Source organism: Drosophila tropicalis, unplaced genomic scaffold (assembly GCF_018151085.1).
Source record: "Drosophila tropicalis isolate 14030-0801.00 unplaced genomic scaffold, ASM1815108v1 contig_573, whole genome shotgun sequence".
Classification (NCBI taxonomy): Eukaryota; Metazoa; Arthropoda; class Insecta; order Diptera; family Drosophilidae; genus Drosophila; species Drosophila tropicalis.
Genome location: NW_027173049.1, coordinates 2,109,898 through 2,127,839, shown reverse-complemented (window position 1 = coordinate 2,127,839; position 17,942 = coordinate 2,109,898). Strand labels below are relative to the sequence as shown.

The 17,942-nt window shown below is 38.6% G+C and overlaps 2 protein-coding genes across 11 annotated transcripts in view; one reads left to right on the top strand and one right to left on the bottom strand.

Moving 5' to 3' along the window:
• Window positions 1-2,896: 2,896 nt before the first annotated feature.
• On the bottom strand, window positions 2,897-3,991 carry GstE11 (Glutathione S transferase E11). 2 transcript variants are annotated; one of them, XM_068287614.1, is made up of 4 exons: window positions 3,936-3,991; window positions 3,727-3,845; window positions 3,074-3,648; window positions 2,897-3,009 (listed from the first exon to the last, which is right to left on the bottom strand). In XM_068287614.1, the coding sequence occupies exons 2-4, from the start codon at window positions 3,822-3,824 to the stop codon at window positions 2,912-2,914; spliced, it is 771 nt and encodes a 256-aa protein (XP_068143715.1). In that variant the 5' UTR covers window positions 3,825-3,845; window positions 3,936-3,991; the 3' UTR covers window positions 2,897-2,911. The 2 variants fall into 2 exon arrangements, with proteins under 2 accessions (XP_068143715.1, XP_068143716.1); XM_068287615.1 differs by lacking the exon at window positions 2,897-3,009 and having other exon boundaries at window positions 3,032-3,648.
• Window positions 3,992-13,962: 9,971 nt separating this feature from the next.
• Window positions 13,963-17,942, top strand: part of LOC137575346 (protein qui-1) — a 40,053-nt gene continuing 36,073 nt past the window's right edge. For 5 of the 9 annotated variants that reach the window (XR_011032152.1, XM_068287886.1, XM_068287885.1 and 2 more), the window contains exons 1-2: window positions 13,963-14,169; window positions 15,210-15,383. The gene's annotated coding sequence lies outside the window, so the exon portion shown is untranslated. Of the gene's footprint in view, window positions 14,170-14,227; window positions 14,247-15,209; window positions 15,384-17,942 lie in introns of those variants that run through there. The other 4 variants (XM_068287881.1, XM_068287879.1, XM_068287882.1 and 1 more) reach the window with 4 other exon arrangements.

Sequence of the window (17,942 nt, the reverse complement as noted above, 5' to 3'; positions counted from 1 at the left end):
GGGAGACATGGTGTTGGTTTTTAAAACAAAACTAAGCTGATTGCACTGATTAGCTGCGTTGCTTTGCCGTTGATCTCCCGCCCCTTGCTCGTAAATTCTCCATTCTTAGTTAAATGGACATCAATTCGTATTGACAACATCATCGATTTGACCCGTCCTTTGTGTGGGTGTGACGGGTCTGTCTGTGTGTGCATAATTAACAATTAAATGCCCGCATGACATTTCAGTGTCGAATGCCTCGTATTGGGGTTTTGACGTTTAAACATGAATAGGAATCGATTTGAATAGTTATCTAAATACTTAAAACCCTTTAGAGATATGAAATCGTGACTAATTGTCCTCTGCTCCGGCAGAATTCACTTGGGGTCTTTCATCATGGTTACTCGTATGTACTTTAAAATATCTGTAGTAAGTAAGTCGTCTCCCCGACTTCGGTATAGCAGGTATAGTAACAAATGTACTTACATGTACTCTTACTGGTCGCTTCATTTATTTGCAATTCCCAACTAGTTTTAGCGTCAAGACAAGGCTAAGGTTGTTATCGAAGTCTGCTAATGATAGAACTTGGTGGTTCTTGAAATATTTAACCAAACAACTTTAAAAATACCTAAATACATATGTATGACAAATTTAAGTAGGTTAAAACCCAACAAATTTCAATGAATATTATAAATGGAATAGATAATTACGTTAAGAGGTAATACTTTTTTTTTAAAACCATATCTAAATATTTTAATCGGCTAAGGTAACCAGTCAAATGTCTGTTTAAAATGATTTTCTAATTGAGTTGGCTCAAATTTATGATTTACTCCACGTTCAACAATCCTAATGCTTAATAATTACAGGGGACTCAAGTGATAAGTAATTATATATAGCTTCATTTGAACCCGACTAATTGTAGCTCTGCACCTGGGTCATGTTGAATGTATTGTGTCTATTGTGGCTCACAATGGAACAGGGCAAAGTGGGTTCGCAGATATTAGAGAGCATATCCTTGTTCATGTTACATTCGCAATTCGCATTCATTTCCATGTCATAATTATCTATTGTAATTTATGAAATAATTGGCTATGATGTTGCTGACATTTCGGTCTGAAGTATGCCCAATTAGTTTAATTATGCGCATAGAAAATGGTTTTCGATTAATCAAAATCAATATTTATATCATTAAATGTGAAAGTCAAACGATGTTCTTGCCATTTCGTTGTTTTATTTCGTTTGTGTGTGTGCTTAATTTGAAATATTAGTTAAAAAGAAGTTAATTTCGATTGTTAAATAAACCGCAGTAACCGCAGAGCGAAACAGAGCAAACAAAGACCCGACCCACGGCAGAAGGACATTTCAACTTTAAACGAACCGGAATTGCGAGGGCTGGCTGGCACACCGATGGCATCATTAATCACAAGCAGGAGCGAGAGCGGCAAACAGTTGCCTTCGAATGAGGACTCTGTTCTGGCTGTACCGGCCGAGGTTTCGGTTTCGGCTGCTGACTTTACTTAACTTGGTTGGCAAGCGTTTTGACCGCATTCTTTTTGTTGTCCATTTTTTGTTTTGGAAGGTATTAACCTTAAATCCCACACATATACACAAAGTCTCGCACACCCTCACACACAAAAGAAAAGGCAAAAGCCAGTCGAGCGGCTACCTTTTACATCCACCACACGATTTAATGGCATTTGCAAGGAACAAGGAGAAAAGGCGAAAACGAAAAATTTCGGTCAGAAATGTTTTACGTTTTTGGCTGTTGCACTTAAATTGGATATGGCAATATCTAAATGAATGTGTGTGTGTGTGTGTGGGGGGAGTTTGTTGTGACTATTTGTCACACACATAATGGCACAGCACTCAATGTTCAGCCTCCGCCGCTATCGTCCCACCCATCCTGCCCACCACATTTGCAGGTTGCTGCATCGTGTGGCTGATGTTGCGAATGAGTGTTGTGTTTGCCGTCAGTTACCATTAGAGCTCTCTCCCCGTAACCGTAAAGTGAAGTGGCATCTTTGTTGGCGTTATGGTTGTTGCTACTGTTGTCATTGTTGCTGCACTTGTTGTCAAGCATTTCCGGTATCATCATCCAAGACCATAAGAGTTGCTGGCAATGTGATAAACAAGCTGCAAAAACCCTTTTAACCCCCAAGCTGCGCACAGAAAGTGTTGCGAATTCACATAAAATAAACAAACTACATTCGAAACTAAACAACACATAAAATATGGCAATGGAAAGTGTATACGAAATGCATAATAGTAAAATTTATATGCGGTAGAAAGAGACAAATAAAGTTTAAAAAAATACATCAAAACTATTAACAAAACATGACCAAAACATTCTCTCTCTCTCTCTTCATAATTGTTATGAACTGTTGTCAACCAATTGAAGATTAATTGAAAAATATTTGAAAAAAAAAAGTTGAAAAAGTCTCGAAAAGTCTGAAAATCAACCGGTTAGGAGTAATCCCGGAAATTGAGACGATTTTCCTGTGTGGGAATGTGGTACATAGTCTGCGGTTGTCGTCCCGGAGGGTTAAAGAAAACTTTGACCTGTTAAAAATTGGCGGAGGAGTGCAGAGTAAATCACATTTAAGTGGCGAAAGTCAAAACTCTTACAATGGACCGCAAACAAGCTTAAACAACAACTAAATATAAATGCGATCACTTACAACTTGTAATCAATAACAGCAACAACAGCTGACAGGGAACAGCATCAAAGAAAAAGTTTTTGCCTGTTCTCCATGGCCACCCAGACTGAACCCCAAGCAACGGACCTGCTCTCGACTTGGAGTGGTGTCGAGGACCAAGTTCAAGTTACGTCGTTGGTCCTGTTGGCTCATAAAAACAAAACTTTTGCCATTACTTCGAGAACAGATGCACATAACGGGGGAATCTGATTGTGTGCTCCAGTTTCGGCCCAGTCTCAGCCCGTTTCAGTTTCAGTTCCAATTTCAGTTCCTTTTCCTGTTCGAGTTCCTTTTCCATGGCTGTCATTTGCCCCTATCGTATGGCCATCCATCCCTGCCAAATGAAAACTCATGACTTTATTAGTTATGGCCAAATATTGTATTGATTGATTATTTGCCTTGCTGACGTTCGGCAAGCAAGCCCTTGACCAGATTGACCAACAAGTCTAGTCCCTCTTGATTGTTTTTTTGGTAATAGGGCAAGGCCTGCAAACGCTTTACCCAATCAATAAGTTTCGGGTACTTGTCGGCCTCAATGGGGGCAAATTCCTGGGCTGTCGATACCGAGGCAATGCTGCAGAGATCCGCAATGGTCAGATGCGACCCAGTTAGGTAAGGTCCCGTTGCCAGGCAGTGCTCCAGGCCATCGTAGGCCTTCTGCAGATAAGCGACTCGGTCTTCTGGTATTTCACCAACGCCAAAGTAGATTACAGGCTCGACTACGAAGCGAACGCGAGGGAACAAGTGACCGCAGTCATAATAGAGACTGGCATCTACCAGGCGCCGCTGGGCGGGATCTTTGGGATAGAGTGAGTCGGCGCTCCCGTTGCCATACTTGTCAGCCAAGTAGCCACAAATTAAATGGGAATCGCTCAGCACATTGCCATTGTCCTCCAGAACTGGAATCGTATGTTGTGGATTCAGTTTCAGGAATTCGGGAGTACGGTTCTCCCCGGCCTTAACATTAACCAGTCTGCAGTGGAGAAAGAGAAAGCGGTGCTCAGGTGATACACATCAAACATGGTTGACTGGTTTTTGGTGTCGTGCTTACCGCAACTCCAAATCTACATCCAAAGCGGCGGCAGTTAAGAGGACAGACCGGCAAGGAGGGCTGCGCGGGGTGTAATAGAGAACCGGTTTGCGCGACATTCTGTCTTCTGATGAAATGGACTAATTAATGGCCAAATCGCATGTTATCATTAAATTGTAAAAGAATATTATTAAATATATCGCTTAAGAGTTATCTCAAATTGTACTTACTTTGATGGAAAGCAACTTGCTGCGTTAACCTCTGGAAGGCAACTGATCGTCGATCATATGTTTTGGAAACTTTGGACATCGAAAGCTTTCTCCACACTATCAATACGCACAGTGGTTCAGACTATATTGAACACAGGCATCTATCTTAAATTTAAAATTTCAGAGTAGTGGAGAATCATGGGCAGACACGAATATAAATTATTCCAACAATTTCATATTTGGTTTTCTACTACAAAAAAAGGAAAAAAATTAACTTTCGAAAAATAAAGCCGTGGAAAAAAAAAGAAAAGTCAAATTTATTCACAAACAACACGCTATTAATAACAATTTTTTTGTCGTGTTAAGCATATATAAAATCTGTCCAATGAGTAAATTTGTTGTTTGTTCATGATATAAATTTATTTTTTAATGATTTTATTTTATTTTTATCACATTATTTCGTTTATATTAGCCCAAAATTATGCTATAAAAAACGTAGTCGTAATTGGATTACGTTAATGTTAACATGATTATGTTAACTGGAAATGTTTTAACAGAGCTCTGTTAATCCAACCAATCCAAAGAAATAAAAGAATAATTAATATACTAGATATAAATATTAATAAATATGTTTAAATAATTTGAAATAATAATAAATAATAAAGAATAAATAATAATAATAATAATTTGAAATTTGTATGTACAGTTGATGCCAGTTATAAATTCAAAATTCAAGGGACCGGTTATTGACCTTGTTATAACTGAAATTCGCAATATAAGTCGGTGCCATTATCTGGATGCTCTTGACAGTAGGATTTGCATTAATTAATTTATTAATAAATACAATAAAAATCTCCAAAAAATTATACAAAGGCGATTTGGCTTATCAACTGAATTTAAAGGAAACGAATTCGGAATAAAATTGATTCAACTTTAACTAAATAAGCGGATTTTCGCCTTCTATCGGCAGCCCTTTTTTGCGAGCCTCGTTGAGGTGTAAAAAATTAAATTTTTAAGCTGATTTCGGTATTAGTTAATGGTTGGCTCTGGCTGTAAAGGTGAATATAATTGGATTTTACGTAAAGGAGACAGATACAGGTGGAACTAAAGAGGCAAATAAGAAGGAGCGAGTGGGACAGAGACATTCATTTGGAATGCAGCAGCAAGAGCAAACAAAAAAACGTCAATAACGGTCTCCAAATTCAAGAGCTGCTCACGTCGAAGGTCTTTAAATATTTGGTCACGGAGCACGGCAAAAGGGGCGACCTATCGGTACGAATGGTGAGTTGGGGTGCAGAGGATAAACGGGCGACAGGTTGCCCAGGTACGCCTTTGGGGGTGGTGGAGCCGAAGGTGGGGGAGAAGGCTCCTCTTGGAGTCTTTTCTTGTGTCTGTTCAAGACAAATTTGTGAAAGCAATTTACAGTTATTAAAGCTTTTAGTGGGATCAAAAGCACTCGCTGTCCTCCTTACTCTTCCTTCTACTGTTACCGGCACTTTCATTCTCACACTCTCACTCACTTTGTGTCTCTTTGTCTCCTTCTCTCTCCACTGATTCGGTGTGTGTGTGTGTATGTGAGAGTGTGTCTTGGGCATTAAATTTAATATCGTAATTGAATAATTTCTACGACAAACAGACTGACAGTCAGACAGACAGACAGACAGAACTTTGAAAACTATATTGTTGATGCCTAAAAGGACGAACTGGAAGGCATTAACTAATTGATTGCCACTTGACGAGTGACATTTATCTTCATAATTTCATTTGGCTTGTGCTTTTGCGCCTTGCTTTTTCGTTCTAATTGAAATCACAGTTAAAGTGGCAACACCACCAAAAGCAGCTGGAAAAAGGTTTCAAGGCACACTAGATTAATGGACAACCACACACCCACGAATGAACGAATCTCAGAGTAGGAGCAGCTGTTTCAGAGCGAAATCCAGTGTTATTAATGATCTTCTCTTGCCTAGACATAACAAACAGAAAAAGAAAAAGAACACGCGAATAATACCGAGAAAGGCGTAAGGAGATTGTCCTGCCAATTGCTTTGAATTTCCGTGCCATTCATTCCATAAATATTACTTAATTCTCTCATTGTTCTTGGCATTTATAACAATTAAATGTAAGGATTCATTGGGCTAATTGTTCGCTCGATGCCTTTTAAAAACAAACAATGTCCAAGGACAACGACGACGACGACGAGTACGACAACAAGGACGAGAACAGACACAAGTGAGTGGGCGAGATGGAGTCGTCTTCCTCATAGCGTAATGGATATATAGCCAGGGACAAGTGTGCTTAAAAGAATCTGATAAGCACAATGAAGATGTCCGTATAATGTGGCTGTGCTTCTGACTTTAAGCCCCCTGACTTTTGTTTTTTCCCCCTGCCTGTTACTTTTGCTTTTTGTTTTTTTGTTTTGTGCGTTTTTATTGGAAATGAACTTGAGCGTCAAAGGGAATGCCAATGAGATGGCGGGGGTGGGAAAGAGGCAGTGGCAGTCCAGGGACCAGGCATATAAATCGTTGTTCAAATTAAAAGTGACATGCCATTATTTAGATATAGATATGAAGCATACCAGCAAAATGAAGTCAAATGAAGGGCGAACCCCAAGAAAATCCTAATAGGCGGTGTCCAATCAATGTCAACCCACTGCTTGGTCATGCAAATGCCTAATAACAGAGACCAGGCTACCACTCTGTGTCCCCTACGCCAAGTGATGAAGTGTAAACCCAAGTGATTTTGTCATATCATGTTCTTGAGTTCCATGTGATAAAAAAAAGCCACTGAAAATGCAGGAAGACATTAAAGCTTAGAACTCTATCCTTTAGGAATAGGCAAAGCAGGTGGATAGTACCTATAATCCAAGTCCAGATGCCCATTGTTAGATGTCCAGTAGATTTATACATATTTTGAAACCATTAACCTATTGACTATTGCTCATGCGGACTACAGTACATGATAAGAATGGGTAGAAAATCAACACCAAGATCGGTTTTCTAAACTAGAATCCGAACAGCAAGACATCAAACGATCCACGCTGCATCCATTAAAGCTTGTCTCATGATGATCTCAGATTTCTCTGCCCAATTCCACGGTCCATATAGCTAAATTTAAGGAATCAAGCCGAAATCAAATATGTAGTCTTTTCAAATCGCACTGGAACCGGTGTTCAAATTCGAAGCCGTTTTTCTGGCAGGGAATGGAACTTATCCATTATAGCCATTTTGCTGCCAGTTTCTTATATTGTTTTCTGGGAATAGATTACATTTCGCTAAGTTCAATAACCGACTCTAACTTTCTCGTTTTGAGATATAAAAGAGAAAACAATTGTTTTAAAGCACCAATATTATTTCAAAACGTTTTTAAAAGTTTAAAAAGCCAAAATCAAAATCAAATCAATTATACCCTTGCAGAGGGTATTTTAAAATTGGTCATATGTTTATAAAGTATTATATATTCTCAATCAGCATGAGAAGCTAAGACGATATCGCCATGTCCGTCTGTCTACTCAGCCATCTTAAGAGCTATTGGGATGAAACTGGATATTTGAGCTACTAACCCAGATGAGTAAAGTAGAAAATCATTATCACTATATCATATAGTTCTAGAATGAACATAGGTAAAGAAATTGGAGTATCGCTGTGAAATTTACATATGTGAAATTACTGGATATAAAACCTCAGATTCAAAAATTTGAATCTGATCGGATAAATAGAACACAAGTTACAGTCAATATGCATCGGCTCTGCTCCCAGCTCTGCCGGCAACGCTGCCTGCTGTCTACTACATCTTTCGTCAACAATAGATCACATGCATACACAGACGTAACGCTACATAAACTGTATATGTATGCCTGCCGTGCTATGCTTAGGGAATAAGAGAAGAATAAGAAAAAATTGTAGTAAAGAGTATAACAATATAACTGTTAAGCCTTAATCGGTGTAATGGTTAAATTATTAATTTTTTCAATGGCTTATATTTGTATCAAAATTATTTTGCTATGCTCCAATTCAAATCGCAAACTTTAATGAAAAATAGCGGAACTAACCTCATGAACCGGAGTGTGATTTACCATAGGAACAATAGCTCGAAAGGGCTAGATTTGAAAGAGAGGTCCTGCCAAACATCTGGTGACCTTGTAGCATGTGTTTCATGTTTCTCAAATATTCGTCCATCAATGCCAGATGCACACATACATACATACCCAACTGAGTCAGTTACTCAAATACTCTTGACCTTCTTTCATTCAGTCCTTAGTTTGGTTTCGATATGTATATGTATGTATGTATGTGTTTCGGGTGGGTTTCTTTTTGAAAAATGCCTGTAAGGATAAACCAGGAGAGGAGGGGAGGAAAACGCTTTAATTTACTTGATCTGGCCCGTTTATCAAATCGACTTTGAAGTCCTACCACACTCCCCAAATCCCGCCCAACTCACTGGCTCTCCTTCTCTTTTTTTCTTCTGCCTGCATGGCAGTGTTTGGCAGTTTTTGCGTCTGTCATTTTATTGAACTTTATTGAACTGTAAAAACAAGCATAAATAAAATTTGTTGTTCCCGATGTTGCACTGCAAGAAAATGGAAATGAAAACCCAAACTAGAACGAACACGAGAAAATCCATATTCATGTCCCATGTCCTGTTCTCTATCGTTCGAAATGAATGATGGTGCAAACCCATCCTGCAAGTACCGGTGGGCGTGGCTGGCTGGATTTTTGTTGTTGGTTCTGTTTTTTTTATGGCGCCCACCTGAATGAATGGATTTTTAGGGGCTTTTCGAGTATGTATTTTAATGGAGGCTCGTGGTTCCTGTTTCGCTTTTTGATTTTGTTGTTTGTTCTTGGTCTAAGCAAGGGCGTTGGGATTTTATTGGATTTTTGCGTCCTCCACTCTCTGTGACTGTTCTAAGTTCTCTCTCTCTCTCATTTAATGGTTTCGGGTTGTTGCGCGTTGATGGATTAGCGCTGTAAGCCAAACAGGAACAGGTGCCTACGTCTCTATCTCTGTCCCTCGAGCCATGGTCCGTTTGCCATTCACTCAATGCATCATCAAGCGGACACCCAATTGACAGGCCCTGGAGAGAGCCAACAGAACCAGACGAGGCTGGGAATGTCATCACTCGACGAACAAATCCCCGTGTTGGCATATGAATAATCCTGAAATCAAGTTCCCCCAAGTACTGACACTCTCGATATTCATCAAATAAATGCTCCTGACTTAGATTAGTATCTATATAAAAATGATTCCATTTTGTTACGAATTGATTGACGATTGACGCAGTTAAAACTCAGGAACATCTCAACCGATATCGAGCAAATCACACATGACATAAAACGGAAATGTTAGACAATGCTCAACTCCAGTCGTAAATAAAAAGGTCAAGGTATCAAAAAGGACGAAAAAGCAACGACATCTCCATCGAAGCGGCATTAAATTTATTTTGCTTCTAAAATTAAGTATATAAACTGTCGTCGTGTCGACTTTGGTTTACCATGCGCTCGAGAAACAATTACTTCCAATGTAAAAGTTCTTTAATTTTCCCTCATAATTTGGCTAATTATACCATACACACATAGGGTGAAATGGTATAAGTATTAAAGTCGGCAAAATGTATGTAACAGGCAAAAGGAAGCTTCTCCGACCCTATAAAGTATATATATTCTTGATCCGTCTGTATGAACACGCAGATCGCGGAGACTATAAGAGCTAGAGCCAACAATTTTGGTATGTATACTCGTGTAGTATGTAAATGTATAGAGTTAATTGGAATTTTGGCCACGCCCCCTTACGCCCCCCAGGAATCACATAAAACTATTTTTTTTAAAAAGTATAACAGCTAGAGACTTCAAATTTAGTTTGTATACTCGTTTAGTTAGCGCGCAGAAACTAATTGTTTAAACTTTTTGCCACGCCCCCTTCCGCCCCCGGAATTCACATAGTATGAAGCATGTAAAAACAATTTAATAGACATACATTTGGTTTTCGAAATTTGAAATATTGGTTTCACCTGGTGTATGTAATACCCAAGTCGATGAGTCGACTTACTTGCTTCATTTTTAAATATTGTATTATAACTGATTATTGGGGCCTAAAGTCGTCAATGTGCAAAAAGGTTTTTATCTTAAGTTTGCGAAGGAACAGCCTATAAGCTAAGGACGGACCAATGCGGCTAATGTAACATGCCATTACATCATAAGTTTATTTGAGAAGAGTTCTTATGATAAAGCCTTCACTGTATGGTGCGTACATCATCAAGGCATGTTCAGTTTATCCATAAGTACACACACGAGCAGTGTAGGCCATTAACATTGCAAGACGGCCAACTGGCCGACACACGTCCCCACTGCATAAGCTAAGAGTGCAATGAAAGCATAGCCTATATAAAGGCCCAAACTTATTAATAAAGAATTCATTATACATTATACATCGCGCCTTTTTATTACAACGGCTATATAGTTATCCGACTTTAAGCAAATTTGGCACAGTGATTAACAACAGCTTCAATAAACTGAAAAATATCAAGTTTTAGGGCGATCGAAGATGTTGATAAAAGTATCAAGTATCAAGAGATCGTTCGATCTTTATAAAATTTGACGCAGTTATTAACAAGAAAACTAGACTGAAAGAAGCTAGTTGAAATAGTGGTCCGATCCGTCTTAGTTTGAGGTGTCCAATTTTGCGTTGATCCAGACAGTCTACGACGCTTCCTTCTAACCGCTGCACACTTCTCACTAAAAAAGTTATATCCCTTTTGCAACGATATTAAACTCAGATTACCTAATGTTTAAAATTTAAACAAACTTGCTCAAAAAATTAATTATTCGCTAAACTGAAGATCCTTCCAATTGTTCATTGTTGTTCACTTGTTCCCTTGGTTCAGTTGATCTTTTTTGCTCACTTGCTCTAAAAATGGTAAATTTTTGTGATTCAAAATAAAGTTGAGAATGTTTGTGCTGAGCAAAGGAATATAATGAGCAATTGACTAAATGGAGAGAATTGACTTAGTTTGAAATTATGTAGTTTAGGATGTGTTGCCTTTTTTGTTTTTTATCCTGGACAAAGCATAGTTAGATGTATGTAGCTTCAATGATTTGGTTGGAAGTGAGCATTTTAACTCATTAGGCCAAACAGAAATCAAAAAAGAGAAATTAGTAATACGTTGACTGTTTCCCCCAAAAATATCAGATATAATAATGACACATTAGCAAAATAATCAATAATCATAGATAAATTAATACAAGTCAGATTAGACTAATTGTAAGTTAGATAATGTCTTTTCATTTGATTTTATGCTCCAACTTTCAGTTGTTGGCCAGAAACATTTGTAAATTTAATTTAAAGCTTGAAATTCTTCCAGCCTTTTAGAAAAGAAAGTTTAGAGTAACCCAAGAATGAGGAGTCATCTCATTAGTGGAAATAAACTTACCCTCTGGCTGGCCGCAAACGGATGAGTTACGTAATTTGTGCATTTCTGCCACTGTTCGGCTTATTCATCAGAAACTTGACCCAGAATGTTGCCAAAAGTCGAAAAAACGAAAGGAAAGATACAAAAAACTAAAGTAAAGCTGGATAATGTGCCAGCCACAATGTCCGGATGCAGTCAACAAAGAGAAGTTGGAGGTGGACTTTGGAGCCAGCGACATACGAGTGTATATCTGTTGCCATGATGAACTTTTGCCCTCGGACTTCTGAAACCGGATTAATTTGCCAGCTTAAAAGGGAAGCTCATTTTGCCAGCCATGCAAAAGGAAAACTCAAGTAAATCTAATATTTATTTTAAAAATTGAAAATCCTGAAATGGCTTTCTCTATGCGGGTAATTTGACCCTTTTTTTGTTGTTGTTGTTGGTTTCATTGTTGTTTGTTCTGTGTTATCTTTTCAGGTTAATGCATTATCAGGCAATTTTGTGTTTTATTGGGCGAAATTTCAACCGATTTATGTGTTGAAATGCAAAGATTTATGGGTCGTAAAAACGGTAACAAAGATAGAACGAGATAGAGAGAGAGAGAGAATGGAAGGGAACTGGACCTGAACTTGAACCACTTGCTTAGCCATAAATTCAGTTGGCAGCTGGCACGTGTGGCCCATTATCTAATGCCCCCCAAAAATTAAGATATGCGTGGAGGTTTTCGACCACCGATCGGTAGTCTGCGGTAGTTGTAATTAACGTGGCAAATATGTATTAATTGTCTGGTCCCAAAACCCCAGAAATGCTAATTAAAGGCAGCAGCAACAGAAACAGCTGCCACTAGTCAGCGGGGTCCTATCGTGTGTGTCAATGTGTGTGTGTGAGTGTGTCTATTTCTATCTCCGTCTCTGCACTTGATAAATCAATTAATTTATGCAACAGCCAGTGGCAAGTGCATTAGCCAAGCTACGCCGCAGGATACACACACGCACTTGCACACACACACACACACACGGTCGTATATCTATTCAATTACCAAGAATAGAGCATCCTTTGCGAAAAAAGAAGAGAAGAAGGGCCACAGCAGGCGAGCGGCTTATTAACTATTGAAATTGATTTTGCATGGAAAGGGCAGGGCTCCCTTTAGTACCCCATTTTTGTTTATAACCCCCTTTCCGCTCCCCTGAATACAGAAGGAGCTGGTAGTAGCAACATGATATGCTAATGCCAGTAGGGCAGACAGCCCGTTGCTCTTGGTCCTCCTGCTGCTGCTGCTTGTTGCTCCTGCTGCTGCCTTCATTCTAATCGTGTTTAATTTTACTGTAGACTGTGGGGCTAGGCCATGACACCTGGCCATATTCCCCCGTATCCTTGCCCTGCACCGCCATCTGCCCCTCCAACGTGTGCCACAAAAGTTCGTTGCCATCATTTTGCCTGCTGCTGCTTCTGTTGCCGCTATTTGTGTTTCGATAATGAAGGCTTTTATGTAAATGTTAATGTTAAAACTGGGCGAAATGGAATGAGAACTGGGAGGGACTCGGAGGGAATTCTTTGTCGTTGTTGCCTTTCTCTGTTAGAGTTATGCCAGCAATTTAATTACAGTTAAAGTTCCGTTACGTTCCCATTCCGTTCCGCACTCGCACTTTAATGGAGTGTCTTGTGCCTTGGCCCCATAAATCTTCAAGCCTAATTTGACGCCAGAGGCACAGAAGAGCATTAAATCCTTGTAAAAATGGCTAAACAGGACATGTGTGTTTCAGTGTTTTTTTTGGTGTTGGTGACTAAAAAGGGTTAACGTGTCTGCCATCTTTCGACGTTGCTGGTCGGAAGGATGTCAAGGATAGACTTTACATTTGATTCATTTCTTTAACTTCTTAAAACAAATAATTGAGTCGCGTTGAAATGTTTTTGAAAGTATTCACGAAAGATGCAAAAGGTCTTTGCCTCCAGATGATGAAACAAAATGGCAAATGGAACAAATGCCGCTAGCAAGAGGGGGAAAGCTTTTGGAGTTTTTCTTACCCCTGCCCAGGGACTGAAGCAGACAATAAGATTGCCAGATATCAATATCAACACACACAAATTGTTTATGTATATCTTTCTGATCGTTAATATAGATACATACATCCGCACATACATATATGTGCATTTGAAACTGTTTATCTTATCACCAAAGTGCCTAGCCAAAACAGATGGCCCACAGAATGTGTTTACATAGTAGCCGATTCTCGCACAACCTCCCCCAACTACCCACACATGGTCTGACTAACATACAAGTGAGGGAATAAACGTACTCACCTAGTTTATGGGTAAACTTTAATGTATTTTCAAAATTTCGGATTTCGCATATATGCAACAGTTTTGCCAACATTCATATTTCTCGTTTGTGGCAACATTTGATGCCTTTTGTTGCTGGCAACATTCCGACGCCACAAGTGTCCCTAAAGCAACACATGGCCCCCCAACACCCACCGCTCTACGGTTTCCCCCAAAAGTCTCTAACAGTTCCCCTCCTACATAGCCTAGCTCCAGAAGCTCGCTGCTTCTCTTTCGCTCATTCATACGGTCTGTGCCATTCCCATTTCGTTTCATTTTGCCCCTAAAACGAAAGCTTTGCCGAGCTCCAACAGCCGCGGCACGTTCAGTTCCTCGTTGAAGTTCAAAGCGTTTGGTTTGCGGGCAGCGCTGGAAAACCTGGTGAAAAGTGAATAAAACCTATCCTTAAAGAATTAAACCAAACCAAACCAAAAAAAAAAAGAAAATACAAAATAAAAAATACCAAAAAACGGGCGCGAAGATGTGAGCAGCCGCATTTAAGGAGCCAAGAGAGAGAGAGAGAGAGAGAGTGAAGTGTGTTAAACAAGTGAAACAAGTGAATCAACTAAAGCACATAGAAATACAAATACAGTAATTGGAGTTGGGCAGAGGTTGTGGATTGGGTGGCGTTGATGGAGCTGGTGGAGTGGGTACATTTGTTTGGGAGATATTTCAGCTTCAGCAGGTGTTTCAGTTCTTGGGAAAAGTTGAGAGACTTTTCCTTTTTCGTTAGAAATCGGGGAAATGAATATTCGTCCCAATCGCATTTATCATTGTCAGAGAGATTGATATTTGATATGTGAGCAACAAATAACCAAACAGGAAAATGAAAATGGCAATGCAAAAGAAAATGCATTAATTTATTCATGTTTGAGGGTCACAGTTTTTTAATTCAGGATACTCCACCGAGTTATCCCTTTTCGCAACCCTTGAAACTGCACCTCAACGTTTTCAGTTTTAATTGAAAAACTTGACTAATTGAAGTTTAATAAGTGCACACAAAAGAAAATCGCGAAAAATAAACGCGAGGGCAAATGAACGCAAAGGAAAAAGGAAAATGCCAAATCCAGTCACTCAAGTCCAGGAAAAGTTCCCACAGTTTTTCCTTCTCTACAAATTTTTTCAATTAAATGAAAGCGACAACAATGAATACACCAAGGAATGGAAGGAGCCGAAGGAGCAGATAAAGATGACGAAAACAAAACCAAACGAAATGAAAATAATGCCAAGTGCATTGACCACCATCACACACACACACACACACACACACAGGAGGCTGATTCTAATATTGGGTCGGCCATTGTTTTTCCATCTCCATCTCTCTGCTCCTTCAAATTTCTATTGGAGGGCTCAAGTTGTTGTTGGCTTTGCTTTATCTTGACTGTTTTTCCAGTTTGACCGACAGACAGACAGACAGACCGACACCCCGACAGACAATCCGACAGGGGCTGAGCTGTCAGCGGTCCTGCAAGCAATTAAAATATGCATAAAATGTAAATGAGAGATGCCCACTTAACGCCATCCCCACCATGACCCTCTTTTCCCCTCCACTCCTGCTGTTCTTTATACTTTAGGAATTCTGTTTACAGCACAATGGTTGTGTGTGGCCAATTGAAAAACTGAATGTACATATATATGTGTACATAGATATATAAATATTTTGTATATTTCAATTTATAGATGCAAATAATAAAATTTTAATTGTCATAGCCTAGAGGAAACAACAGAAGGGCTCAATTTTACTGCGGGTAAGTCGGTTTTTGTTTTATATTTTAATTGATAATCAATATATTTTATTTGTTATATTTATTTCAAAGAGGAAAAGTAAATAATTCTTTAACCAATACATTTTGTAATTACATTTATGATTTTATCTCTTCCGTATTGAGCGCTGAATTCCCTATTCCATTAAACCAGTTTTCTATCTCACCATCTCTTTCAATTGCTATCTGTCTCTTTCTCTTTTCAATAAAAAAAAAAGAATTACTAAATTGCCTCACTGTGCACCCGGCGTATACGCAATATTAAGATAATTGAATGGCCATGACAACAGTAAAGAGGAAAAAACGAGGGAAAAATGTTTTACTATATGTTAGCGGTCTTTCAACTCCCCCCAACCCCCCTTCGGTTTAAACAATGTTGTGGCTGGCATATCCTTTCATTGCTTTTCATCCTCGAAAATGGCCAATAAAAATGTTTATGGCAAAGGTAAAAAATAAACGAAGGCTGCGAGGGCATCGCGACGAATTCTTATTATAAATATGAATATGGTTTGAACGAGTGTTTAGGTACTTATTTTAGGCCTTTCAAGTTCATTATGCAACATTTAATATAGCGAGTTTTATAGTCCAGCCACATGTAGGCCAAAGAGATTCCCTGCAAAACAAAAAGGACAAAAAAAGAAGAACAGAAATAAACAAAATCCCCAAAAATAGAAAGACAGAAACCTAAGGAATCAAACCATGGTGTACATGGAGGCACTTTTCCACAGCGGGCGGTCCACAGGCGATGGGCAAAGTGAATGTGTGCTCTTCTTCTTCTAGTTAATTAGAATTGGGGCGAGAAGCTGATGAGGGTAAATTGGCAAATAATTAATCGACGGTTAATTAAGAACTAACATGGCACAGCTAAAGAGTCACGAAACCGAAACCATCAGCAAAAGGCGTCAACGTTAGCTCACTGAAGCTTCTCTTTATGCATTATACTATTTATTACAGTATTTATTTATTTATCTAAAGTAAAACGAACTTGTTTCTGTGTAATTAAAGACTTACAACAACAATCAATCTAAATCGATAATCCAATGAATCTTCTGAACATGGGAAATCTGATAATGCCTTTTGTTTGGAATATATTGTGACTTAACGTCTTCTATTAGTAAATCGATCAGAATCAAAGTGTTCATTAGGATCTTTCTCCAACTTTTACCTTCTTCCTTGTTCTCTTCTTAGTTCTTGTTTTTCTTTTCGCCTCTCTTATGCAATTTGCCTCAGTTCATGTGGAAAGAAACTTTTTCCATCAGCGGGAAGCAGGATCGATAGACAAAGTCGTATGAACTCAAGGTGCTTTATGTTCTGATTAACATCTAGATGGAATTTTATTTCAATATCGTATATTTTATTTCCAATGGGCAGCGTCTATCTTCTCGGACTTTGTATAACCTTTTATAGGGATCCGCCTCAAACTGTCCTTAATAAAAGACTAAACATACAAATTTGAATAGATATTGAAATGTCAGACCGCCAAATCAGAAGGAGACTTAATTAGTTTTCAGTTTTTGGGTTTCTGAGAAATATTTTCCAGGCCAACGAAGATGCTATACGCACTATATACAATTTTTACCTGTTAAATATCTTTTGACAACATAAACATTAGACATTAACATATTTAAATAATTCTAAGAAATTCAAAATTGGAATCACATTGAATATTTAGTGCTTAGTTTTAAAAATACATTTGCTTTAACATGAACAAATATATTTTTGATTATTGATTCTGAATAATTCATTATTCCCCTTTTAAAATCTGAAAAGTTGTGTCTTCGTTTGATTTATTTATGGACTATCTGGATTATTTATTTCTACTTACTCCCTTTGAGTCTCAAAAAGACGCTGATCAGTCTACAATATTGAATGAAAGCGAGTTTTTCGCAAGGGTATACAAATATCGGCGTATCCAAAGCCGTTCTGGAGCTCTGGTGGAAAAGTTAGTTGAAAAGACTTTTAATTAGCTAAATTTTGTGTGTGTTTAGGGCGGCGAAATTATTACAGTGAATTCATAAAAAAGTATTAGGAAGAAGAGCCGTTTATTTCCTTTTGTTCTTTTTAGCCGAACAAAAGGTATAAAATAAATATATGGCTTTTGCTTACAATTAGACGAACGGTTTTCTTCTTATACGAATTGCCGGCAAGGCGTATGCGTAATTTGGCTACTGGCTATTGTTGCTGCTGTTGCCGCTGCGGCTGTCTTTGAGCTATATAAACATAAAACTTGTTTATATTTGCACGCTCGATTTTCAATGTTGCGAGCACACACACACACAGACACACACACACACACTCGCATTGAGAGGCATAAAAGTTGAAAACAGCTAAACAAACAAATGCAAAGTGCGTCCATTCGTTTATTATTGGGTTTGCTTTCCGCTCAATAGCCCATTCCTCTGCTGCTGGCCCGGCCCCTCTACTGATATTAATTGCCATTCGATTCGATTCTCGCTGCTCTCGCAATCGATTTTATATTCATTGAAACTATAAAATGTTTATATGTGTGTGATGATGCTTGTTGCATCCTGCCATCCTCTTGCT